The sequence below is a fragment of the Xenopus laevis genome, chromosome 9_10L (genome assembly GCF_017654675.1).
Source record: "Xenopus laevis strain J_2021 chromosome 9_10L, Xenopus_laevis_v10.1, whole genome shotgun sequence".
Classification (NCBI taxonomy): domain Eukaryota; kingdom Metazoa; phylum Chordata; class Amphibia; order Anura; family Pipidae; genus Xenopus; species Xenopus laevis.
This window is the reverse complement of record NC_054387.1, coordinates 49,887,227-49,908,638: the sequence shown is the minus strand read 5'-3', so window position 1 is coordinate 49,908,638 and position 21,412 is coordinate 49,887,227. Positions and strand designations below refer to the sequence as shown.

The window sequence follows — 21,412 nt, the reverse complement described above, 5'->3', positions numbered from 1 at the left end:
TTAAGTCTAGGACGCCTACCGTAAGTTCCTGCTCAAGTTTATCCAAGCTGTTCTGAGAGTCACTTCGGTGTTTTTGGTGGTCTAGTTCCACTCCAGGAGCGTCACTATAGAAAACGCTGGCGCCAATAATTGAACCTCCATCTCTTGTCTTTCCACCAGACAGATTGACTCCCACAGCGCACCACAGCTGTATAAATATAAAATGGATACAAAGGGGCAGATTTATCAAGGGTCGAAGTAAATTCGTAGTGATTTTTTAGATACTTCGACCATCGAATAGGATACTATGACTTTGAATTTACTTCGACTTCAATTCGAAGTAAAAATCGTTCAACTATTCAACCATTCGATAATCGAAGTACTGGTTTTTTTTAAAAAAAACTTCGACTTCAATACTTCTCCAAATTAAACCTGCCGAAGTGCTATGTTAGCCTATGGGGACCTTCTAGACCATTTTTCTAAGTCTTCACACATCGAAGTAAAATCGTTCGATCGTACGCTAAAATCGTTCGATTCGACCGATTTAATCGTACGATCGAACGATTTTACTTCGATCTTTGATGGGCAAATTCAGTGAAAAATACTTCGACTTCGATATTCGAATTTTTTTAATTCAATGGTCGGTGTATTTTACACTTCGAAGATAAATCTGCCCCTAAGAGTACATAACAGATTTACATGGGAGAATAAGTTCTGCTACTACATTATTATACTTAATTGGGCACTATCATTCCCATGCCAGTCTCTCATTCTCTTCAACGTACCAAAAATTATAACTTCCTTCTTAATAAAAAGTAAAAAAAACAGGTTTTATGGGCCAAAGATGGACAGTTCAACACCCGGGGACATATTATGAAAAGCCCAGGTGAGAAGGGCTGTGAATTATTCCTCCCAAAAAAAGGAGAGTGGCAGAAGTTACCTTCATGGAAGTATCTTTCTCATCCAAAGGCCTCAGATAAACAGGGACGGGAAGATTCCTCATTTTGCTTTCATTCTGTCCTTCACTTGCCACCTGGAGTATTAGAATAATACCAATTGCTCCATATGAAAGCAGCTGAATCAACTTGTTGTTTAATGCTATCAAGTTAATGAAACACTAAATGTTAACATATATCTAGCCCAGCTTTGTCTGCTTGTGGGCTTCGCATCAAAATGTGGGAACATTAGTATCACAGTGTGATATATTACCGGCTTATATTTTTGTGGAAGACTCCAGCCGAACGCCTGCACCCGCCCATCTTCCTTCTGTACATGTGCCTTCACCTGCCTGTACTGCTCACGCTTCTGTTCTCGCCGTGATGCCAGAGCAGTTTCATTCCCACTAGACTGGCTGCAAATTACAATAGAATAATCTGTATTCACATACATTTATAGGAACTGAACACAAGTATAAAATAAAAAAACAAGCAGTGCACACGGTTAATCTCAGGAGGTAGACGGAGTGCAGGGAGCAGCAGGGATTCCGAAAGTTACACATAGACAAATGAAGCAAAATTATTTTTCAGTGGCACCTACTCCTCACTGAGGAAGTCAAAGGCTTTGGATTTATCGGAGGGAAGTTTGGAGAGAGCGCTGCTCTTCTTCTTGACGGATGGCGTGATATGCGAGGTTGGCGCATTGTACTTGAGGTTCACAGGAGTGTCTGGCTTTTTAGACACTGTGGCTGAAGGGCCGAACAGTCGGCTGAAACTGAAAAAGATGAAAGAAGCATGTAATTCAGGGGGTATCCAAACTGCAACGTTTCATCTGTTCTACTGCCCCCTCAAGCATCATCCAGTGAGAGCCCATAAAAGCAGCGATCAGTGCATGAAACAGGTAATTTATATGAAGTCTAAGTGAGCCTGCCAAGCGTATACAGCAACCCTTTACTGATCTACTGAAAAAACATACAGGATATACTTAAATAAACGTAATTCTCTTTCTGAATCCTGGGGAAGTCATATTGTTTGCACTTTTTACATGGTTCTGAGCTTTCACAACAACCTCAAGCCCCAAATATGCCAACACCACAGAATAAGATCCAGACTGTTAAAAAAGACTCCTGGTCCTAACAAGAGTAATGGACAATATCAGCGCACATACTTACAACTGCCAAAGGCTTGATCTCTTCTTTTCTTGAATGGCTGGATTCTCTCGAGAGGCTCTGCATTTTTAAGTAAAACCCAGAATGGTTAGTAAAATAGACAATGTCTTCAATTTCAAAATTATCCAATATAATCACACACACATTTTTTTAAACATGGTATCTAAATGAAAAATAATGCTGTTATATAAAGGGTCCAGAGTCACTAACGAGCAGTAAAGATTACAGTCTTTGGAATAATAACCCCCAATCCACTGAACATTCTGGTGCTCATATTACTTGGTGAGGACCTTAATTAATCTGGGCCAATATTTTGATTTGCTATAATTTAGCTTGCCCTTTTCCGAGGATGTTGAGGCCTAGTGAAATCATGGTCACACCGGGTCTCATAGGGTCCGCCATATAATCTGGCACCCTCGGGCCACTACCAGAAACTGCCTACAGTGGCAGTAAGAAAATGTCTTGAGCAGGGGTGTACTAGGACCTGAGCCCACCTGGAGACCCTCAAGTACTTTGATAAGTCAGTCTGACCCTAAGCAAAATACACACATTCACTTCTATACCTAATCATTTCAGTCCATCGAACGGCCTCCTGCAGCTCCATCAGCCTCTCTTTATACTGGTTTCTCTCCATCAGCACCCGGGCCATCTCAACGCGGGTGAACCTCTTCCTCTGTGCCGTAGGGACGTCACTCTGTATTGCAGAAAGTAGATGGGGGATGACGTTTATGGGGGGTGATCACATTGATAAAATAATAGCCAATTCAATGTAATAGAACAATGGGACATAAAAAAGCGAAACCAAGACAAGCACTTACATCTTCTTCATCTTTTCCCTTCTGTTGAGCTTCTTCCACTTCCGCTCTGGCTCTTTAAAAGAATACAAACGTACGAAATCAAAAAACACAAGATAACTGACTAAAGTCTATGAGTGAGTGCCCCCAATAGGCACGAAACGCGTTAGGTCTTCATGTCCTAATACATTTTCTAATTTTTTTAATTAATTGCTTCTTTATTATTGGAGGTCCTCAGATCTTTTTTGAAATAGTAACTGACTAAAGTCTCCAAACTCCTGTATTCTTCCATAATGCCCTGCTCTACCTTTCCTCCACTGGTTCTACAGACCCTCCATAGCAGGGGGAGGGTCTGTAGAAAGCCAGGGGGAGGCATATGCAGTCCCTATAATTATACCAGACTCTGCTTCTCCGTGAAGTGGACCACCATTTTTATACATTGCATGACAGTGTCCCTTTAAGTGTATCCTGAGATATCCCCCTCCCATCCCCCAATTGAAAACAATACAGTACTTATTTTGAGAAACTTCATTGTTTGTTTCCTTCAGGCTATTTCTATTTTTTTTTTTTCATTTAAAAATCCGGAGCTGGATTAATAGAAACATTATTTTTTATGAAAGCATGAATAAGTGTGCCTTGTGCCAGGGATCTGCTGCCATACTTCCACGAGCAAGGGACATGCTATAATTACATTTATGCTGTAAATAAAAAAGAAGATCTTTTCTGCTTATTGCCCTCCATTCTCCACTGTCCCTTGTCATTATGGTAATAGCATACGTAATATACATTAGTAATAGCAAGAGAATGACTGCCTCTAATTGCTTTCTATAAAACACAGCAGTGCTGTATGGCTTTACGGTGGGGATTCTAAATACAAACACATGGCAGGATTAAATGGCCATTATGTGAAAGGCTTTTTTAATTTAATTGCATTGCTGCCTGGAGATACCTCGGGTGGACTTAACTAGAAGAGTGAAAAAAACTGAATGAGAAGGAAATAAAACAGATACTTTGGTTTAAAATCAGATCATTTAGATGTATTCTGATTTTAAAATTCTCAAAAGTCCACAAAAGATTAGGCACAAACTCTACTTGTTTTTTAAAAATGTATTATATCCCTATTTATATTAATTAGTCATTCTAGCTAGGGATGCACCGAATCCACTATTTTGGATGCGGCCGAATCCTTCGCGAGACATTCGGCCGAATACTGAATCCGAATTTGCATATGCAAATTAGGGATGGGAAAAACATTTTTTACTTCCTGGTTTTGTGACAACAAGTCATGCGATTTCCCTCACCGGCCCTAATTTACATATGCAAATTAGGATTAGGTTCGGCCGGGCAGAAGGATTTGGCCGAATCCAAATCCTGCTGAAAAAGGTCAAATCCCGAACCGAATCCTGGATTCGGTGCATCCCTAATTCTAGCATATTTAAAGGAGCCAGGGGCCCTGGAATGCGCTGCCTATGCATCTCCTTCATGCACGGAATATCCACTGCAGAAAGGGTAATAACGCCTCGTACTTCCTCAGCTCCTCTTCCAGTTCCTTGTTCTTCTCCTCCACCTTCTGTTTGGCCAGCTTCACAGCTGCTAGTTCCCCTTGCAGAACATCCCTCTCGCACACCAGCTCATCCACTCTGGCTATCAAGTCATTTTTGACAACGTTTAGGGCATTTCTGCAAGGGTTATCAGAAAAAAATCTTAATATAACTCACACAAAAAAAAAAATTAAGTAGAGACAACACACAACAAGCTATACCCTCATACTGTACTGTCTAAGGGAAACAATATGCACCTCTCACCCATATGTATAAATACAAATATACAGAGAAGGAATGTTCTGGGCACACAATAAGCTATACCCTCATACTGTACTGTCTAAGGGAAACAATATGGCACCTCCTACCCATATGTATAAATACAAATATACAGAGAAGGAATGTTCTGGGCACACAATAAGCTATACCCTCATACTGTACTGTCTAAGGGAAACAATATGGCACCTCCTGCTCACATGTGTAAATAGAGTATGGCACAGTAAGAGGGAGTATAAGAACGACATACTTTGTCTCTAGAAGCTGGGTGTTTTCTAAGATAAGGTTTTCCACTTCACGGCCCATGCCTGTAAACAGAAACATTATATATATATATATATATATATATATATATATATATATATATATATATATATATATATATATATACACACACACATTTTAGACTGACCTATAAACATCCTAAACAAAATAGGTAACAAGGTAAACCCAAGCAAGGGTGAAAAAGTAAATTATTAACAAGTGACAAATAATCCCAGACTATGCACTAGTGAAAAAGGCAATGGTATACAAATATATGTGTTCAGGTTCAAAGTGGATTTGTCAGCGATTGGCATGAGGGTGCATTATTTACCCCTTGCAGCTGATGCTGTGAACACAATTCAACCCTGGCAGTTGCCACAACTGCACTTGCAAATAATACTCTATAGTACAAGCCTCTTTCTTACTCCAAGTGACCCCAGCCCCTGATCTGGACGGACTACAAATTTAGAAAGAATTGTGGGAGTTGTAGTTCTGTGCCATCAGTAGCATCAAATGAAACCCATCATTGGTCAGGTGCTGAGCAAGACCTAGAGAAAGGCCATTTTGTTAAGCAGGGCCACAGGTGTGCTAGTGGAACAGGTCACAGGGATCAACTGCCCCTCCCTCTTCCCGTTTTTCCATTCAAGCCGTTTTCCAATATTTGGGAGGGGAACAGCTGCAAGAGGTAACCTTTATTTTCCTATTCGGAAAACTGATATTTAAGATAAAACCTGATCTGACCCTGAAAGGAATTATAAACATGAAAAGAACTGATATCTGTCAGTGATCCCCAACCAGTGGCTCCTGTGCAACATGTTGCTCACCAACCCCTTAGATGTTGCTCTCAGGAGCCTCAAAGCAGGTGCTTATTTTTGAATTGTTGATTTGCAGGCAAGTTTTAGTTGCATAAAACCAGTCACCCTGCCAAGCAGAGGCTCATTTAGCCTGCCAGGCCACATAGCTGCTACCAAAATTCATGTTTTTGTTGCTCCCCAACTCTTTTTACAATTAAGGGTAGTGGCAGACAGGAAGATTAGTCGCCCAGCAACTAATCTCCCCAAATGCCTCCCTGCTAGCAAGAATATGAAATGCCGGCAGGATGGCATACATTTGCGAAGTCGCCCGAAAATGCCTCATGAGGAAACTTTAGAAATCCGAAGTGATTCATATGCCACCCCACCAGCGATTTGTATTCTTGCAGGTGGAAAGGCATTTCTGGGAGATTAGTCGCCCAAAGTAGAGACGATTTGTCGCTGGGCACTGCCACTACCATAAATGTGGCTCATGGTTGGGGACCCCAGAGAAAACGTCATCTCTCCGCATTCTCAGCCATGTCCACTCTGGACAATTCTCTCTGTCTAGATCCACAGAGCTTCACATTCCATGAAATTTTTATGTGCCAATGTTTCTTAAAGTAGAAAATGGCTTCATGTTTATGAATCCTTGGCCCCATCCCCAAGCAGAACAATGCACACATCCCCCGGAACTGTGGGAAGGAAATGAGAGTGGAAGGAACATGTGATCATGAACCAGACAATATGGCTGCACAAAGGTTCTTTGTTTGTTTTTTTTCTGGCCAGACTGGATGCACAACCAACCAGATGTGTATTGTCTCCTATGTGTGTGCTAGTCCTTGCAACTAACAGACAATGCTTAATCCACATTGATGGTAGCATCACCCACATAAATGCCCTTCTGTCAGCGTCTGGCCATATTTTTATAAGTATTATAATTATTTACTTTTGCCTGCAACCCAAGTGCAATATGGTGTCATTTTATATGTTTGTATGGGGAATCCATTTCCTGGTTGTCGTGGGACTACTGCGATTTCCTTTTATGAATTCAATAGACTTTAACACTGAGCTATATGTAGAGAACACGATTATACTTCCAGATTATTATTAGTGCTCGTTCAGTGTCCCAGTGCACTTGTGACAGACATACCATACAAAGAGTGGAACACGTGGAACCCTAGGGAGACCAGGTCAAGGTGTGAGAGGAGCCCACGGATTTGTAGACATATTTCAAAGTGACTTTCTGCTTGCCTGCTTTGGCGCATCACTATAAAGGGCAATCAAGTTGACTGCATTATGTCACTGAAGCAGGTACATGCAATGGATTATCTGAACAAACAACTGGATCAAAGGATAAAATATATCGCATTAAAGGAACAGTAACGTCAAAAAATAAAAGTATTTAATTAAGTAATGAAAATATAATGCAGTGTTGCCCTGCACTGGTAAAACTGCTGTGTTTGCTTAAGAAACACTACTATTGTTTACAGTATATAAATAAGCTGCTGTGTAGCAATGGGGGCAGCCATTCAAAGGAGAAAAGGCTCAAGTTACACAGATAGCAAATAAGCTCTGTCTGTCTAATGGTGTTATCTGTTATCCATTAGTTAACCTGTGCCATATAGCCATTTTTCAATTTCCGCCATTGCTCCACAGCAGCTTGTTTATATGAACTATAGTAGTGTTTCTGAAGCAAACAGATCAGTTTTACCAGTGCAGGGCAACAGTACATGCTATTTTCATTACTTTAAAACACTTTCATTTTTTGGTGTTACTGTTCCTTTAAAGGGATACTGTCATGGAAAAACATGTTTTTTCCAAAACACATCAGTTAATAGTGCAGCAGACTTCTGCACAGAAATCCATTTCTCAAAAGAGCAGACTTTTTTTATATTCAATTTTGAAATCTGACATGGGGCTAGACATTTTGTCAATTTCTCAGCTTTCCCAGTCATGTGACTTGTGCCTGCACTTTAGGATGGAATTACTTTCTGGCAGGCTATTTCTCCTACTTAATGTAACTGAATCAGTCTCAGAGGGACATGGCTTTTACTGTTCATAGATCTTCCAGGGAGCTGTTATCTTGTGTTAGAGAGCTGCTATCTGGTTACTTTCCCATTGTTCTGAGGGGGGGGGGAAGGGGTGATATCACTCCAACTTGCAGTACAGCAGTAAAGAGTGATTGAAGTTTATCAAAGCACAAGTCACATGACTGGGGCGGCTGGGAAACTGACAATATGTCTAGCCCCATGTCAGATTTCAAAATTAAATATAACAAAATCCGTTTTCTCTTTTGAAAAATGGATTTCAGTGCAGAAGTTTGCTGGAGCAGCACTATTAACTGATGTGTTTTGAAAAAAACATGTTTTCCCATAACAGTATCCCTTTAAACAGCCCATGCTTAAAATACTGCTTCATATAACACGTTTTGTACCCTCCGGCACTTAGTCATAGGTGTGACACCTATGACTAAGTGCCGGAGAGTATGAAACGCATAAGGTGGGCCATGTGGGGTCAGTATGTACCGAAAAATTAATGTGATTATTAATAAAGAATTTATTTTTACTACAAAAAAAAAAGCCTTGGGACATATATCTTTTTGATATAATTTGTGCAACCTGTCTATTCTCTGCCCTGGTGGATCAGACTGTTGATGCAATATAAAACAAGCTAACTGATGAATAGACCTGTCTTTGCCGGGAAAGACCTATGCAATATTGCTTAAAAAGTAATAACCAGGACCTAAGCAATTGCTGCTTTCAATAGCAATTGTTTTTCCAAATAATCTTAAAAGCATTGACATTGTTTAATAAATGTATATGAAAAGTTGCTTAGAATTAGGGCTGGTTAAGCTCAAAACCGTCGCCTAGCTTGAGGCACGAACAAATCAAACGTTTTTTCACTATATCGGACTGGTGCTCAAATATCATCCCTTTCCTTTCTTTCTTTTTATGTATACCTTATTATTTACCCTAAAATTTTGAGGGCTGATCAGGTTGTTTTGGTAACCCCTATGAAGAATTGAGATATTATCTATACAACCAATGTATCTCTGACCCAATTGTTTTTGGGTGCAATAAATTAATAAAACCTTTTATACTAAAAAAATAAATAAAAAAAAGGTAATAACTAGGCCATCTGCCCCTGACCAGCCTCATATCTTAATCTCCCTTCCCTACTCACCAAATCACCTCCCAATTCAACCCTTGATTTGATGACAAAGTTATTTTTCACAACATAGAGTTTCCTTTAAGATGAACACCACCCAGCTTGTACAGTCCTGTGTACTGACTATTTTAGTCTCATAAAAATAACGCCAAACTTTATGTTCCCCATCTACTTTTAGAAGTCTTTGTAGTTGAACAATCAGCCTAAAGTTCGAGAGCGTGAACAGACTTCAGCTGAACCAAATATTGCCTTTAAGCATTTGCCTTTCATCTGTCCTATCATGAGATTCACCAATGAAATATGAACACCCTCGCACTTCCTACAGGCTTCAACAGAGGAGAGTTAGCTGCTAAAATCAGAAAGGAATAATGGAAATCAAAGGAACAAAGGAAACATGTAGCCTAGCAGAAACTTATTTTATGTACTGATAAGAATAATGACAAACTGCCATTTTTAAGTACTCTCTCTCAGGCTTGTGCTCACACACAAACCAAAGGCAATCATACAAGCTCCATCAGCCAATAAATGGACAGAGGTGTGTCCTTTACTTCCTAAAGCTGCATTATTTCCTGTCAGGTGATCAGTGAGTGAGCACACTAAACATCACAAAATGGCGGTTCAAGGTATTGGATGTAAAATGGCATTATTAATCGGCATTATTTACCGATATGTATATGGCAATTTGATACACTTTTAAATAAGTCAATTATTAGCATATAAATTATCGGTTGGATTTCCCATAAAAAGTATTTTTATGGGAAATGGGATGAAATTCTGATGACTACAGCAGAGTTATTGCAATCCATGCATTATTTTGCATTTTATTCGTATTCTATCCCATACGCACTGCACAAATAAAGGCTAATGAATTGAATTTATACCTAGCAAGTCTGCTCCTTCATCAACGTCGGCGATGAGGTCAGTCCCGGCAGACGACAGCTCCTCGAATAACGATTCCGTGTTGCGGTCAAATGCTTTATTTTCTATGCCTTTTGTTGGGGTGCTGGGGGAAAGGAGGAACAATTAGTCCCTGGGCCTAGTCCAAATACAGTCCTATTGTACGATGATAAGAATGTGCTTTCTCCCATGATTCATTGTGATTTTAAGATCCACCCACAACATTTTAAAGGAGAATGAAAGCTCCAATCGATGGGGGATGCCAAATAACCCCCCCCCCCAAGGATTATAATGACTTCCCCGATACCCTGGGCCAGTGCCCTGTTACTAGAAAACAGCACCGGTCATGAATGTGCAGTAGAGTTAAAGCTGGGCTTTAACAAAAAAAAAAAAAAAACAGCTTTTTTGCTCTACTGTACATGTGTTGGCCACTGGATTTGAAGAAAGAAGTAGAGAGGGAAAGGATTGCTTGCTCACACCCTGGGCTGGTACAGTTTTCTGCTAACAGGAGCACTGACCCAGGGTATCAGGTAAGTCATTACAATCCTTGGAGGCAGGGCCGCCATCAGAAATCGCAGGGCCCCATACGAAAAAATATCCTGTGCCCCCTGGGCTGCGCCCACCACAAGCCCCACCTACAGGTCCGCCCTCCCCACCCCACAGGTCTACCCCCCACCACACACTAAAAAAAAAACCAAAAAAAAAACATTGATGGCTATGGTTCCCTCATGTCAATGAAAAAATATTGGTGGTCGGGGCCCTCCCATTGAAAAAAAACATTTGTGGTCAGGGTCCCCATTAAAAAATATTCGTGGACACCACATGGGGAAAACAATTGGTGGCCAGCACCCCACACACACACGTTATAGGAAAATTGGTGGCCAGGGCACCCCTTAAATGTCCATGTAAAAAAACTTGCCCCCCAGAAGTTTAAAAAAAATTTGGTGCCCAGGGCCCCACCACACAACAGGGACCACAATGGATTTCCTTTAGGGGGGCCCTGCCATGTTACACTTACTTCATTAGGGTGGCCCACCTGCTGTCAGTGAATTGCCAACTACAGAAGGGAGGATGGGAGCACAGGTGGCTGCATCTTCTTCCAGTGACAGCATTTTCTTCCCTTATTGGTCACAGAATTTCAAGTCCTCGTAAAGTTGCATGGTGATTGGATGAGCTGGAGGAGAAGTTCAAACCTCAGCTATCCAATCCCGGGACTTAAACTCAGTGACCAATAAGGGGAAGTAATGGACAGAAGATACCTGCCCTTATGCTCCCGCATTGCCTTCCCGAAGTCGACAGCTTTCAGAAAGCAGGGGGGCCTGGCTAATCAAGGAAGTGCGGCATGGCCAGGCCCCCCTTACCCTTGGGGCCCCCTACAACTCTCCCCCCTGTCCCCCCCTGATGGCTGCCCTGCTTGGAGGGGTGGGTGCCCTAACATTCATAAACCTGACTGTTTTGCCAACCTGACTGTCCCATTTCAGCAGATTCTAATGCTAACGGACTCCTGCTGCACAAATATGGCTGCCCCCTCATACAGGAACATGGGGCATCAGACAGGTAATGTAAAAGCATTGTGCAAATACTTTATGGCAAAAGTTATAAGTTGCTTTCAAAGGCAATATTATGATAGATGTAAAAAAAAAAGTTTAATTTTAATTTAAAATTACTTGGGGTGGTAACAAGAATAGAAAACCAAAAACAGTGCAACTCAATAACCTACCTAGTTAACTGATATCCTTTGGGGTCTCTGTCCATATCCAGCTCAGGGGTCGACTCAATGATTGACTGAACCTCTGATTTTTCCTTGTTGTCATTGGTACCTTCAGAAACTACAGAAAAAAAACTTGTTGATCATGTGACATTATTTAAATAGGAAATGTACACTTATTTAACTTGAATTAAAAGTATCTCAAAAAGAACATGCCTGATCATTAAGCGCTTTTGCTGAGAAGTACAACAACTCTATTCCTCAAAAGCAGTGATCCCCAACCAGTAGCTCGTGAGCTTACCCCTTGGATGTTGCTCATAGTGGCACCAAAGCAGGTGCTTATTTTTGAATTTTGGGTTTGCAGGCAAGTTTTGGTTGCATAAAAAACAGGTGTACTGCCAATCAGAGCCTCTTGTAGGCTGCAAGTCCACATAGGATTTACCAAATAGCCAATCACAGCCCATAACTGTAACTCTCAGGAGTTTTTTGTGTTGCTCTCCAACTTATTTTACAACTTATTTTACATTTGAATGTGGCTCACGGGTAAATAAGGTTGGGGATCCCTGCTCTACAGTGTGGTTATAGCTGGTGCAGAAGAGGTACAGCCCCTAGATCCAATTATTAGACACTATTATATTCACCCTGTTGGGTGCAAGCAAACCCTCCTGGTACAGGATGACAGTAGGATGCTGGGAGTTGTGAAGAAGCTATGTGGATATGGGTATATATCTACTTATTGTTACTTGGAGCAGCCATGCAGATATCTCTGTCAAGGTGAAACAAATATAAACCATAAACCTCAACAGAGCTTTCATTGAGCTAATGCTCATACACTAAAATGTAATAATGCTTGCGAGCTGTCTCCAAGCAATAATAGAGCAAGATAGCTACATCGGGGGGAGCTGTGAGTTGTAGTCCAACAACAAAGATCTTTTACAACTTTAAAACAATAGGCAGAGAAAGCACAGGGTCAGCGCAGACAGTAATCCTTGCACAGGAATCTCTTTGTCTGCATTTAGCCACAAAGCGTATGCCCTTGGGATATAAGTTACATTAGACGCAGAGCCAATCAATAGCTCTTTATATTCCTTACAGCATCATCTCAGATAATGGCTCTGGGCATGACATAATGTTGCTAAATACATTGGGTTTAACCCTTACAACAGTTTCCAAGGCTGGAATGTTAGGGATCACAATGGCAGCTCCTGACCTTGACTGAAGAAAGAAGCACATGGCACTCTAAACAACGGATGGAACCTCCTACATGTTTAATAACATTGGATCAATCGTAAAATTAACTTTTCATTATTAATGTTCTAGGACCAGGCCCCCCATTTTTTACCAGCTCCATACATTTTTTATCTAAAAATATAGGGCATCACTACCTAGGTGTACCCCTACATAAGACAATTTAGCAACATCACAATTTAGCTTGGAGCAAATGGTGGCTCAAAAATAGTTCATAAAGAATACTTCTACGAGTGTCCAATTGATCCCAATACAGGGTTCTTACTGTTACAATACTCTACTGTATGTCGACTGGTAATTCATCTCTGATTTCATGTAATGCATACGAGATGTGCGGTTAGGTCTTGTTTTAAGTGTTTAAAACAATAAAACTTTTAAAAAAAATATATAGGGCATCAGTATCCCTTGCAACCAGATATGTGTTCAAAATTCAGGATAAAAAGGTAAAAAAAAAAGAAAAAAAGAAAAGAAAAACAGAAAGAAGGAAATAAAACTCATCGAAGAAAGCAACCACAGTTGTACAAAGCCACCTACCAGTGGTTGGCGCTGTGGCTTCCGGAGCACCATCACCCTTGTTGTTGTTCTGGACATTGTTGTTGGCCAGGTTTGCCTTTAAGACATCATCTTTATGCGACTTGGACTTCATACTTATGTCGTCCTTGTGTGGCTTTGAGGAAGAGTGCACCATATTGTCAGTGTCTGCACCACCAGTTTTGGCACCTGCTTGGCCGATATTTAAGATTTCATCCTGGAGGGGGGTGGGAAATGGAAATATGTTGCAAGTGTATAAGATGGTATAGTAAAGCTGGCCATACATGGACCAATATACACTGACGAATTGGCTCCTCCAAACAAAGTTGAAGGTTTTTGGCCTATACATAACATATACATAGGACAGGTTAGACAATTGTTTCAGGCAAGGACAAGATGAACCTGCTGATTGATTGAAGCCACAGCTGATCGTAAATGAGCACATCTACTTGTTCGTTGAGGTCAGCAAACAAGAGTATAGAGAATTCAACCATAGGAAGAGACCATCTACAAGTAAAGCAGCAGGTGAAGTATTTATACAAATAAAAATACATTATTAGGAAATACATAAGCCAAATGCGTTTTGGTCCTGAAGTGGGCACTTACTCATAGGCAGCCTATGAGCAAGTGCCCACTTCAGGCACGAAACGCGTTAGGCTTATGTATGTCCTGAAAGTCTACTGCAGTCTACTGCTTTACTAGTAGATGGTCTCTTCCTATGTTTGAATTCTCTATATAATGCAAAAAATGATTGGCAAACCTTGGACTGGAGGTTACCCTGGTAAGAGACCACTTTATAATTTATAACATTCTTTTTTTTTTTTTTTGTTCCAAGAACAGAGCCACACGTCACTGTCTATCAGCAAACAAGAGTATCTTTGCAAGCAGATCTGGCTGATCCTATTCCTTTAGCTCCACAGTCAATAATCCAATCATTAGGTGGATGGGGCAAGGTTCACCCTCCACACTAATATACTATATATGTTCTTCCCAAACCTGTATCAGTCTTACCTTCAAACTGGTATTGCAGCGAGGTTGGTTTGGATCTGGGTGTTTCCATGGCCCGTTCCCTGTTGTCTCAGCACCCTGACTATCAGGTAAGAGCAAAGAGTCGCCAGGGTTCAGTGGAAAGATTCCGAGTGAGATTGGACGATCTTTCCTGTTCGGAATAAAAACAGCATTTAATAGACTCTATACCAGTTTTGCCCAGCTGGCAGCCATCTTGTACTTCTGCACAAGAAGAACCACAGACTAGGCACAAATATAAGCTTAGAATGTAATTATTTTTGATAACGTAGGACTGCATGGAATCATCAGATTTAGTCAAATTTAACCTTAACAAAAGAGCTGTCTTAATACTGAACTATATTCAAGTCTTAAGTTTTAAACCCATAAATGATGCCACATTTTTAATCCCAACTGTGCTACATATTCGTCTGAATCTTCTTCCTCCTGAACAGTAGGCGGTACATAGCAGCCCGTGCCAACTGTAGCAGATCTGCTGAGTCTCGGCCATGGGGATTTACAGGGAACCCGGCTAATTACAAAGTTGTTTGCCACAGCACGCACACTCACTAATTCAGCTGCAGTGTGTCACAGGTACATCCCAATTGTATGGGAAAATTACTGATATGTATACACAGAAAATATGATCAGGGACACGGAATAAAACTAACTGGAATCTGAACGACATATTCAGGACACAAATCCATATTGATTTGCCTACGCTTAAACAATATGGATGCTAAAATATAAAATATAAGGGGGGAAAAAAAATAGATCAGTAGTGTAACTAGAAGATCCACACTGTAAAATAAGTGTCAGTTATCTCACTGGCCCACAGCAGATCAAGAAAGCTAGAGATAGAGGGGGAGAGAACGGTCAATGGTGTTGTGTGTGTAATATAAATAAACTAATAAACTAGGAAATGAGTAAAAATTATATTTATCATACATTTTTTGCATTGATAAGTTCTAGTGACTGCAGTACAGCCCCATGGAATATATAAATTGATTATAATAATCACTCTATTCCTCCCTCTTTATCTCTCACTGAATACACTTATTTATGAAGAATAAGAAATAACAAGGGGCGCCTGTCTCATTAATTGCACAAAGAAGTGTAAACAATTTGATTAATTTAAGAACCAGCTGAGCTGACCAATGACTTCATAGGAGGGCCGCTAAACAGTCTCATCCTAAATACAAGCCCCCCCTCTGGTTTCACTGACTCACATATCCCAATAATGCAACACTTAATACACCACAAATCTGCACCAAGAATACAAATAAGTGCCCCAGGCACAGGCATGGGGTTGAATATCAGGAGAGTCAGGCACCATTGGGAGGGAGAATGTCTGAAATGTGTGGAGAGAGAGGAGTTAAAGAAAAGACAGATTAAGGAGACAGACAGCAGTGATGCCCTAGTGCGACAGAGCTGAGCAAGGCTGGGGTACCTGAGAATCCTGGGCAGATTCTCCGTCAGGGCTGGCAATCCACTGGAGAAGGAAAAGTGGACGAGCAGCAAAACGGAGAGGGAGACTAAAATCGCCGAATTAATGACCACCGCCCCGCCAACGAAGCCAAACACAAACAGAAGCATGCATCTGGGACTCATGACGCTGCGCTGGCATGGTGGGCCGCCGGTAGAAGGAAAGCTACGCGACGAACAAGGGTGACTCTCGGGAAGGCTGAGACTCTGTCATTCAGACACTGCCACAATAACAATTCCATGGGCTCCAGCTTCATCCAGTACTGCAGGAGCTTCACAGCAATGACATCACCCTCCTCTCTCCCCGCTCATTCTCTCCAAATAAATAAATAACCAGGGACCTGCTCGTTTTCCCTGGCAAACCTCCAGCCCTCCTTCATTAACAATCAACTGGCTTCCCCGCGTTAAAGGGGAAACAAAATACATCTCATTCTCTAAAGAGGCCCTGTGCATCTTGGGAAATTTATTTTAGTTTTTTTTTACAAATAAATTAAATGTAAAAGTGTCACAGGCTGTGTTTAGCATATACTCCATAATAAATAATCTGAAAATATTTTAAAAAAAGATACAAAAAATATATACATACACACATTTTTTATACAGTTATATAGATGCACTCCACATACAGAGTCTTTGACCTGGGTGCCAAGTGACAAATATGTCATGATATTTTTTTATATATTTTCTATATATATTTTTTTTTTCTGTTTGAAATTAAACAAAAATACATAATTTCAAATGGAAAAAAATATATAATTTCAAACTAAATATATATCACACCTGTTATCCAGTAAGCTCCGAATTATGGGAAGGCCTTATCCCATAGACTTTAAAATCCATATTTTTTACAAAAACTGTTTGTACTTGATCCAAACTAAGATATAATTAATTTTTGTTGGAAGCAAATACAGCCTATTGGGTTTATTTAATGTTTACATGATTTTTTAGTAGACTAGGTAATAAGATCCAAATTGCAGAAAAATACTTTTTCTAGAAAACCCCAGGTCCCGAGAATTCTGGATAAGAGGTCCCATACATATAAACAAATAGTAAAAAAAACGCACTCACAAGCCGTATATTGTGCAAAAAAATGGTGGTTTATTCCGACATTTCGGCTCCTACACTCGAGCCGTCTTCAAGAAGTGAGCTCGAAACTTTGGAATAAACCACCATTTTTTTGCACAATATAAGGCCTGTGAGTGCGGTTCTTTTTCTGTTTAGACAAGAGAATGCACGCACTCCTGCAGCCTTGATAGTTGAGGTAAAAGAGTAATTTTATTTCTTCATGTTAAAAGTAGCGTCCTAACGCGTTTCGTATCAAAAGATACGTAATCATAGGCACATGTGCCTATGATTACGTATCTTTTGATACGAAACGCGTAGGACTGCATTTTTTGTTTTTGTATATTATATTTAATGCTTGCTCTCCCAACCCCCGCCCCTCTAAACACAGTCCTACAGATTACTTAAAGCTGAATGTTTCTTTGGAAGAGGTCATGCAAATAAAGAGAGAAGCAGGTATGGTCTTTCTCCTCCCAAAGAAAATACCCTTTTTCACTTAGGTAGGACTGATGCATGGACACTGCCTTGGCGGGGCGCATCAGCTTATGCATACTTTGTACAAACCATGTAACCAAAAGTGTCTCTTTTTGCCAAATTCAGATAAGTTCTCTTTAATCCAATTGTTCCTTAAAGTTGTATAATGATAGTGCTGGGTTAATTTGTTTAGTTCTATATATATATATATATATATATATATATATATATATATATATATATATATATATATATATATATTATAATAATATAGTAATAAACTGAATTAAAAAAGAAATACAAAATATATAGTATATAATATAATAAAAAAATAAATAAAAAAAACAGGATGGTTTGAACTACAGTTTACAGCATCCCACCAGCCTATCAAGAGGGTGCTGGAAGTTGTAGCACATCATCATCAGAAGGATGCTGGGAGTTTGTTCATTCTGACAATATACAATTAATAATTAAACAAAAATTAAAACAAAGGTTTAAAGAGGTTGCTCACCTTCAAACGACTAGTTGTTCTCAGATCGATCACCAGAAATAATGACTTTTTCAAATTACTTTCTATTATCTATTTATGACCGTTTTTCTAATATTGAAGTGTAAAGAGTAATTTTTCACCTTCTTACAAGGGGGGGTCACCGACCCCCCCAAACTGTTCTAAATTGATACATTTAGTTGATACATTTCTTATCTTTGTCCCTGCTGAGCAGAATCTCTGGGTTTCATTACAGGCATTGGTAGAATTGATACAATAGTTGCTAATACTCCAGAGATGCTGCTGAGAAATGTATCAACTAAATGTTGCAAAACTGTAACAATTTAGGGCTTTAGCACACGGGCAGATTCGGGGAGATTTAGTCGCCTGGCGACTAATCGGCTCTTCTTTGGGGCTCCCCGAACTGCCTTCCTCCTGCTAAAATGAAAAATCGCCTGTTGCAATGCACTCGCAGCGCTTCGATTTCCAAAGTCGCCCAAATTTCATTGTGAGGCAACTTCGGGCGACTTCGGAAAGCGAAGCGGCGCGAGTGCATTACCGCAAACGATTTTTCATTTTAACAGACAGAAGGCATTTCTGGGAGATTGTTGCCCCCGAAGAAGAGGCGATTAGTCGCCAGGTGACTAAATATCCCCGAATCTGCCCGTGTGCTAAAGCCCTTAAGAGTCTGCACCTGAATTACTGAGCCGTCAGACTCAGAAACCTGAGACACGAATATTCAACTTTAAATTTTGCAAAAAACTGTAAAAAAGAAATAATGAAAAGTAGTTGAAAAAAGTCTTTATTTCTCGGGAACAATCTGAAAACAAAAAAGGTGTATGGAAGGTGGGCAACCAAGCATGACAATTCTAATAGATGTAATATCAATACAAACTGATTAACTGCTACATTTAGACTACATTAAGATACATTTTTACAAAATGTAATTTTTTTTCCAGTCAGCCTGGATTAGACAATGAAGTTGCAGAGTAACGTTTGCTTGCTTTAATGTGTTTAGTTCCAGCACATTACAGATCTCTTCTCCTACAAAATTCCAATCATTCATCAACCTTTTATTGAATCAGCAGATGATTGTTGGAGGATTTCAATACAAAGGCTACATTATCTCTGTGGCACAAAGAGAGAGTGTGGGAGAGATCTTTTTTTTTTTTTTCCTCGCTCCTATGTAAATGTGAAAAGACAAAAAAAAAATTTACCGAATTTTGCTGTGCAAGGTAGATTCCAATTGGTCGCCACCTAGTAGCTGCTGATGCTGTTTGGTTCGTTCCAAGTGTTCCATGTAATTATGGATCATCTGTGAAATAAAAATTAAAGGGGAAGTTAACCTTTTTGCCATATAATTAATAATGTGAGAATCTAGTACTTGGTTGAGAAGGGGCTGCACTGACCTAGGCTACAGGGAACCAAGTCCCTCCAAACCAGGCACATAAATAAAACCATAGGAAATAAACAGACAGCAAACAGGATGGTTTCTCATTAGATTTGTCACCAACATGAATTCACAGTGACACAGATTCTGTCACAGTGACACAGATCCTATCTGATCCCCATTGTAAGCAGCAGTCCTGTCCTGCTTTATGGCTGAGATTCTAGCTATCTTTATAACAGAACATTCTGTCACAATGACACAGATCCTATCTGATACCCATTGTAAGCAGCAGATCTGCCCTGCTTTATGGTTGAGATTCTAGCTATCTTTATAACAGAGCATTCTGTCACAGTGACCCAGATCCTATCTGATCCCCATTGTAAGCAGCAGTCCTGTCCTGCTTTATGGCTGAGATTCTAGCTATCTTTATAACAGAGCATTCTGTCACAGTCACAGATCCTATCTGACACCCATTGTAAGCAGCAGTCCTGTCCTGCTTTATGGCTGAGATTCTAGCTATCTTTATAACAGAGCATATTGTCACAGTGACACAGATCCAATCTGATCCCCATTGTAAGCAACAGTCCTGTCCTGCTTTATGGCTGAGATTCTAGCTATCTTTATAACAGAGCATTCTGTCACAGTGACACAGATCCTAACTGATCCCCATTGTAAGCAGCAGTCCTGTCCTGCTTTATGGCTGAGATTCTAGCTATCTTTATAACAGAGCATTCTGTCACAGTGGCACAGATCCTATCCGATCCCCATTGTAAGCAGCAGTCCTGTCCTGCTTTATAGCTGAGATTCTAGCTATCTTTATAACAGAGCATTCTGTCACAGTGACACAGATCCTATCTGATACCATTGTAAGCAACAGTTCTGCCCTGCTTTATGGAAACAAAATAACTGGCGTTTTTGCCATTTTTGTTAATACCCAGGTGCAAATTTGCCCACTGTAAAGGAAAGATCACCAATATTATTTGTGAGGTGTCAGATCACACATTATTAAAGGAGAACTACCCCCCCAAGTCCTCCCTCTGTTGACCCCCCTTCCTGCCTCCCCTCTGCACATTCGGCCAGGTCAATTTTCAAGGAGAACTAAACCCCCCACAATGTTAATTCCCCACTGCCGCCCTCCCTGCCTCCCCCCTGCACAGACTTACCCCAGAATTTTGTCCCCTCTTGAAATAGTGCCCGCACATGAAAAATGAGCACAGCAGAGCTCACGGGCGAAATAATGGCACATGTGCAGTTGGCGCAATATTCCGGTTTGCGACAACTGCACATGCGCCAAAAGAGATGGAAATTGCAGAAGGGGAAGAAGGAGACACGAAGATTACTGAAGAGAAGAATATGGCGCCCGTGAGCTCCGCTCTGCTCACTCTGCATGTGAAGTCCCTATTTCAAGAGGGACAGAATTCTGGGGTAAATCTATGCAGGGGGGAGGCAGGGATGGGGGCCAGTGGGGACTTAACATTGTGGGGTGTTTAGTTCTCCTTTATAGCTAAAGATGGAAAATTGACCTGCCCGATTAATATCTGGCTGCTCTTTTACGAGTGTTTTGCCCCTACTTTTTTCTGCATTCGATTTTCCTGAGTTCCACTGCAGAGGAGCACAAAACGAAACACAGCCTGTTCTTCCTTTTCGGCCTGGACAGACACAGGTGCATCCAAACGCAGGTAGAACCCATCAAGTTGCATTCCACCTGTTTTTGGTACTTGCACCACCTCCGTTTGGCACTTGGATGCACCCGTGTCAGTACAAGCCAATAATGAAGAATATGTTGTGTTTCGTCTTGTGTTCCCCTGTGGTGGAACTCAGGGCTCAAGAGCCCTTACTTTGGAAAAATAAGATCCTTTAATTAAAAAAGTGAAACAAGGAAGTGGAGAGAGCATTGCTCTAAACAGTATAATTGACATATGAGCAACACATGAGCAGTTGTCAAGCAATGGACAGGGTGAAATATTGCTGAAATATTGCTAAGGAGCATGTGATGCGAGCCCAATGTTGTAAGCACCGTGGACGAGCATGTGATTGTTAGAAAGGCTAAAGGGGATGTAAATACATTAATACGTTTGCCTAATGAACTAAAATACTCAAAGCACATCAATATGCACAGCAGTATGGCTACACAGCAGCTTGTTTATATAAACCATAATAGTGTTTCTGAGTCAAATGCACCAGTTCTACCCATTCGGGGGAACA

General features: G+C 40.5%; 1 protein-coding gene across 2 annotated transcripts in view; it reads right to left on the bottom strand.

Moving 5' to 3' along the window:
* spag9.L (sperm associated antigen 9 L homeolog) overlaps positions 1-21,412 on the bottom strand; it is a 53,155-nt gene that overhangs the window by 15,685 nt on the left and 16,058 nt on the right. For both annotated transcript variants that reach the window (XM_041577135.1, XM_041577136.1), the window contains exons 4-17: positions 19,035-19,132; positions 14,316-14,463; positions 13,308-13,521; positions 11,538-11,646; positions 9,802-9,923; positions 4,945-5,002; positions 4,404-4,556; positions 2,902-2,953; positions 2,647-2,777; positions 2,087-2,143; positions 1,516-1,689; positions 1,189-1,330; positions 920-1,012; positions 20-187 (exon numbers count right to left, since the gene is read on the bottom strand). In XM_041577135.1, the coding sequence (XP_041433069.1) occupies positions 20-187; positions 920-1,012; positions 1,189-1,330; positions 1,516-1,689; positions 2,087-2,143; positions 2,647-2,777; positions 2,902-2,953; positions 4,404-4,556; positions 4,945-5,002; positions 9,802-9,923; positions 11,538-11,646; positions 13,308-13,521; positions 14,316-14,463; positions 19,035-19,132 (1,719 nt within the window). The remainder of the gene's footprint in view (positions 1-19; positions 188-919; positions 1,013-1,188; positions 1,331-1,515; positions 1,690-2,086; positions 2,144-2,646; positions 2,778-2,901; positions 2,954-4,403; positions 4,557-4,944; positions 5,003-9,801; positions 9,924-11,537; positions 11,647-13,307; positions 13,522-14,315; positions 14,464-19,034; positions 19,133-21,412) is intronic.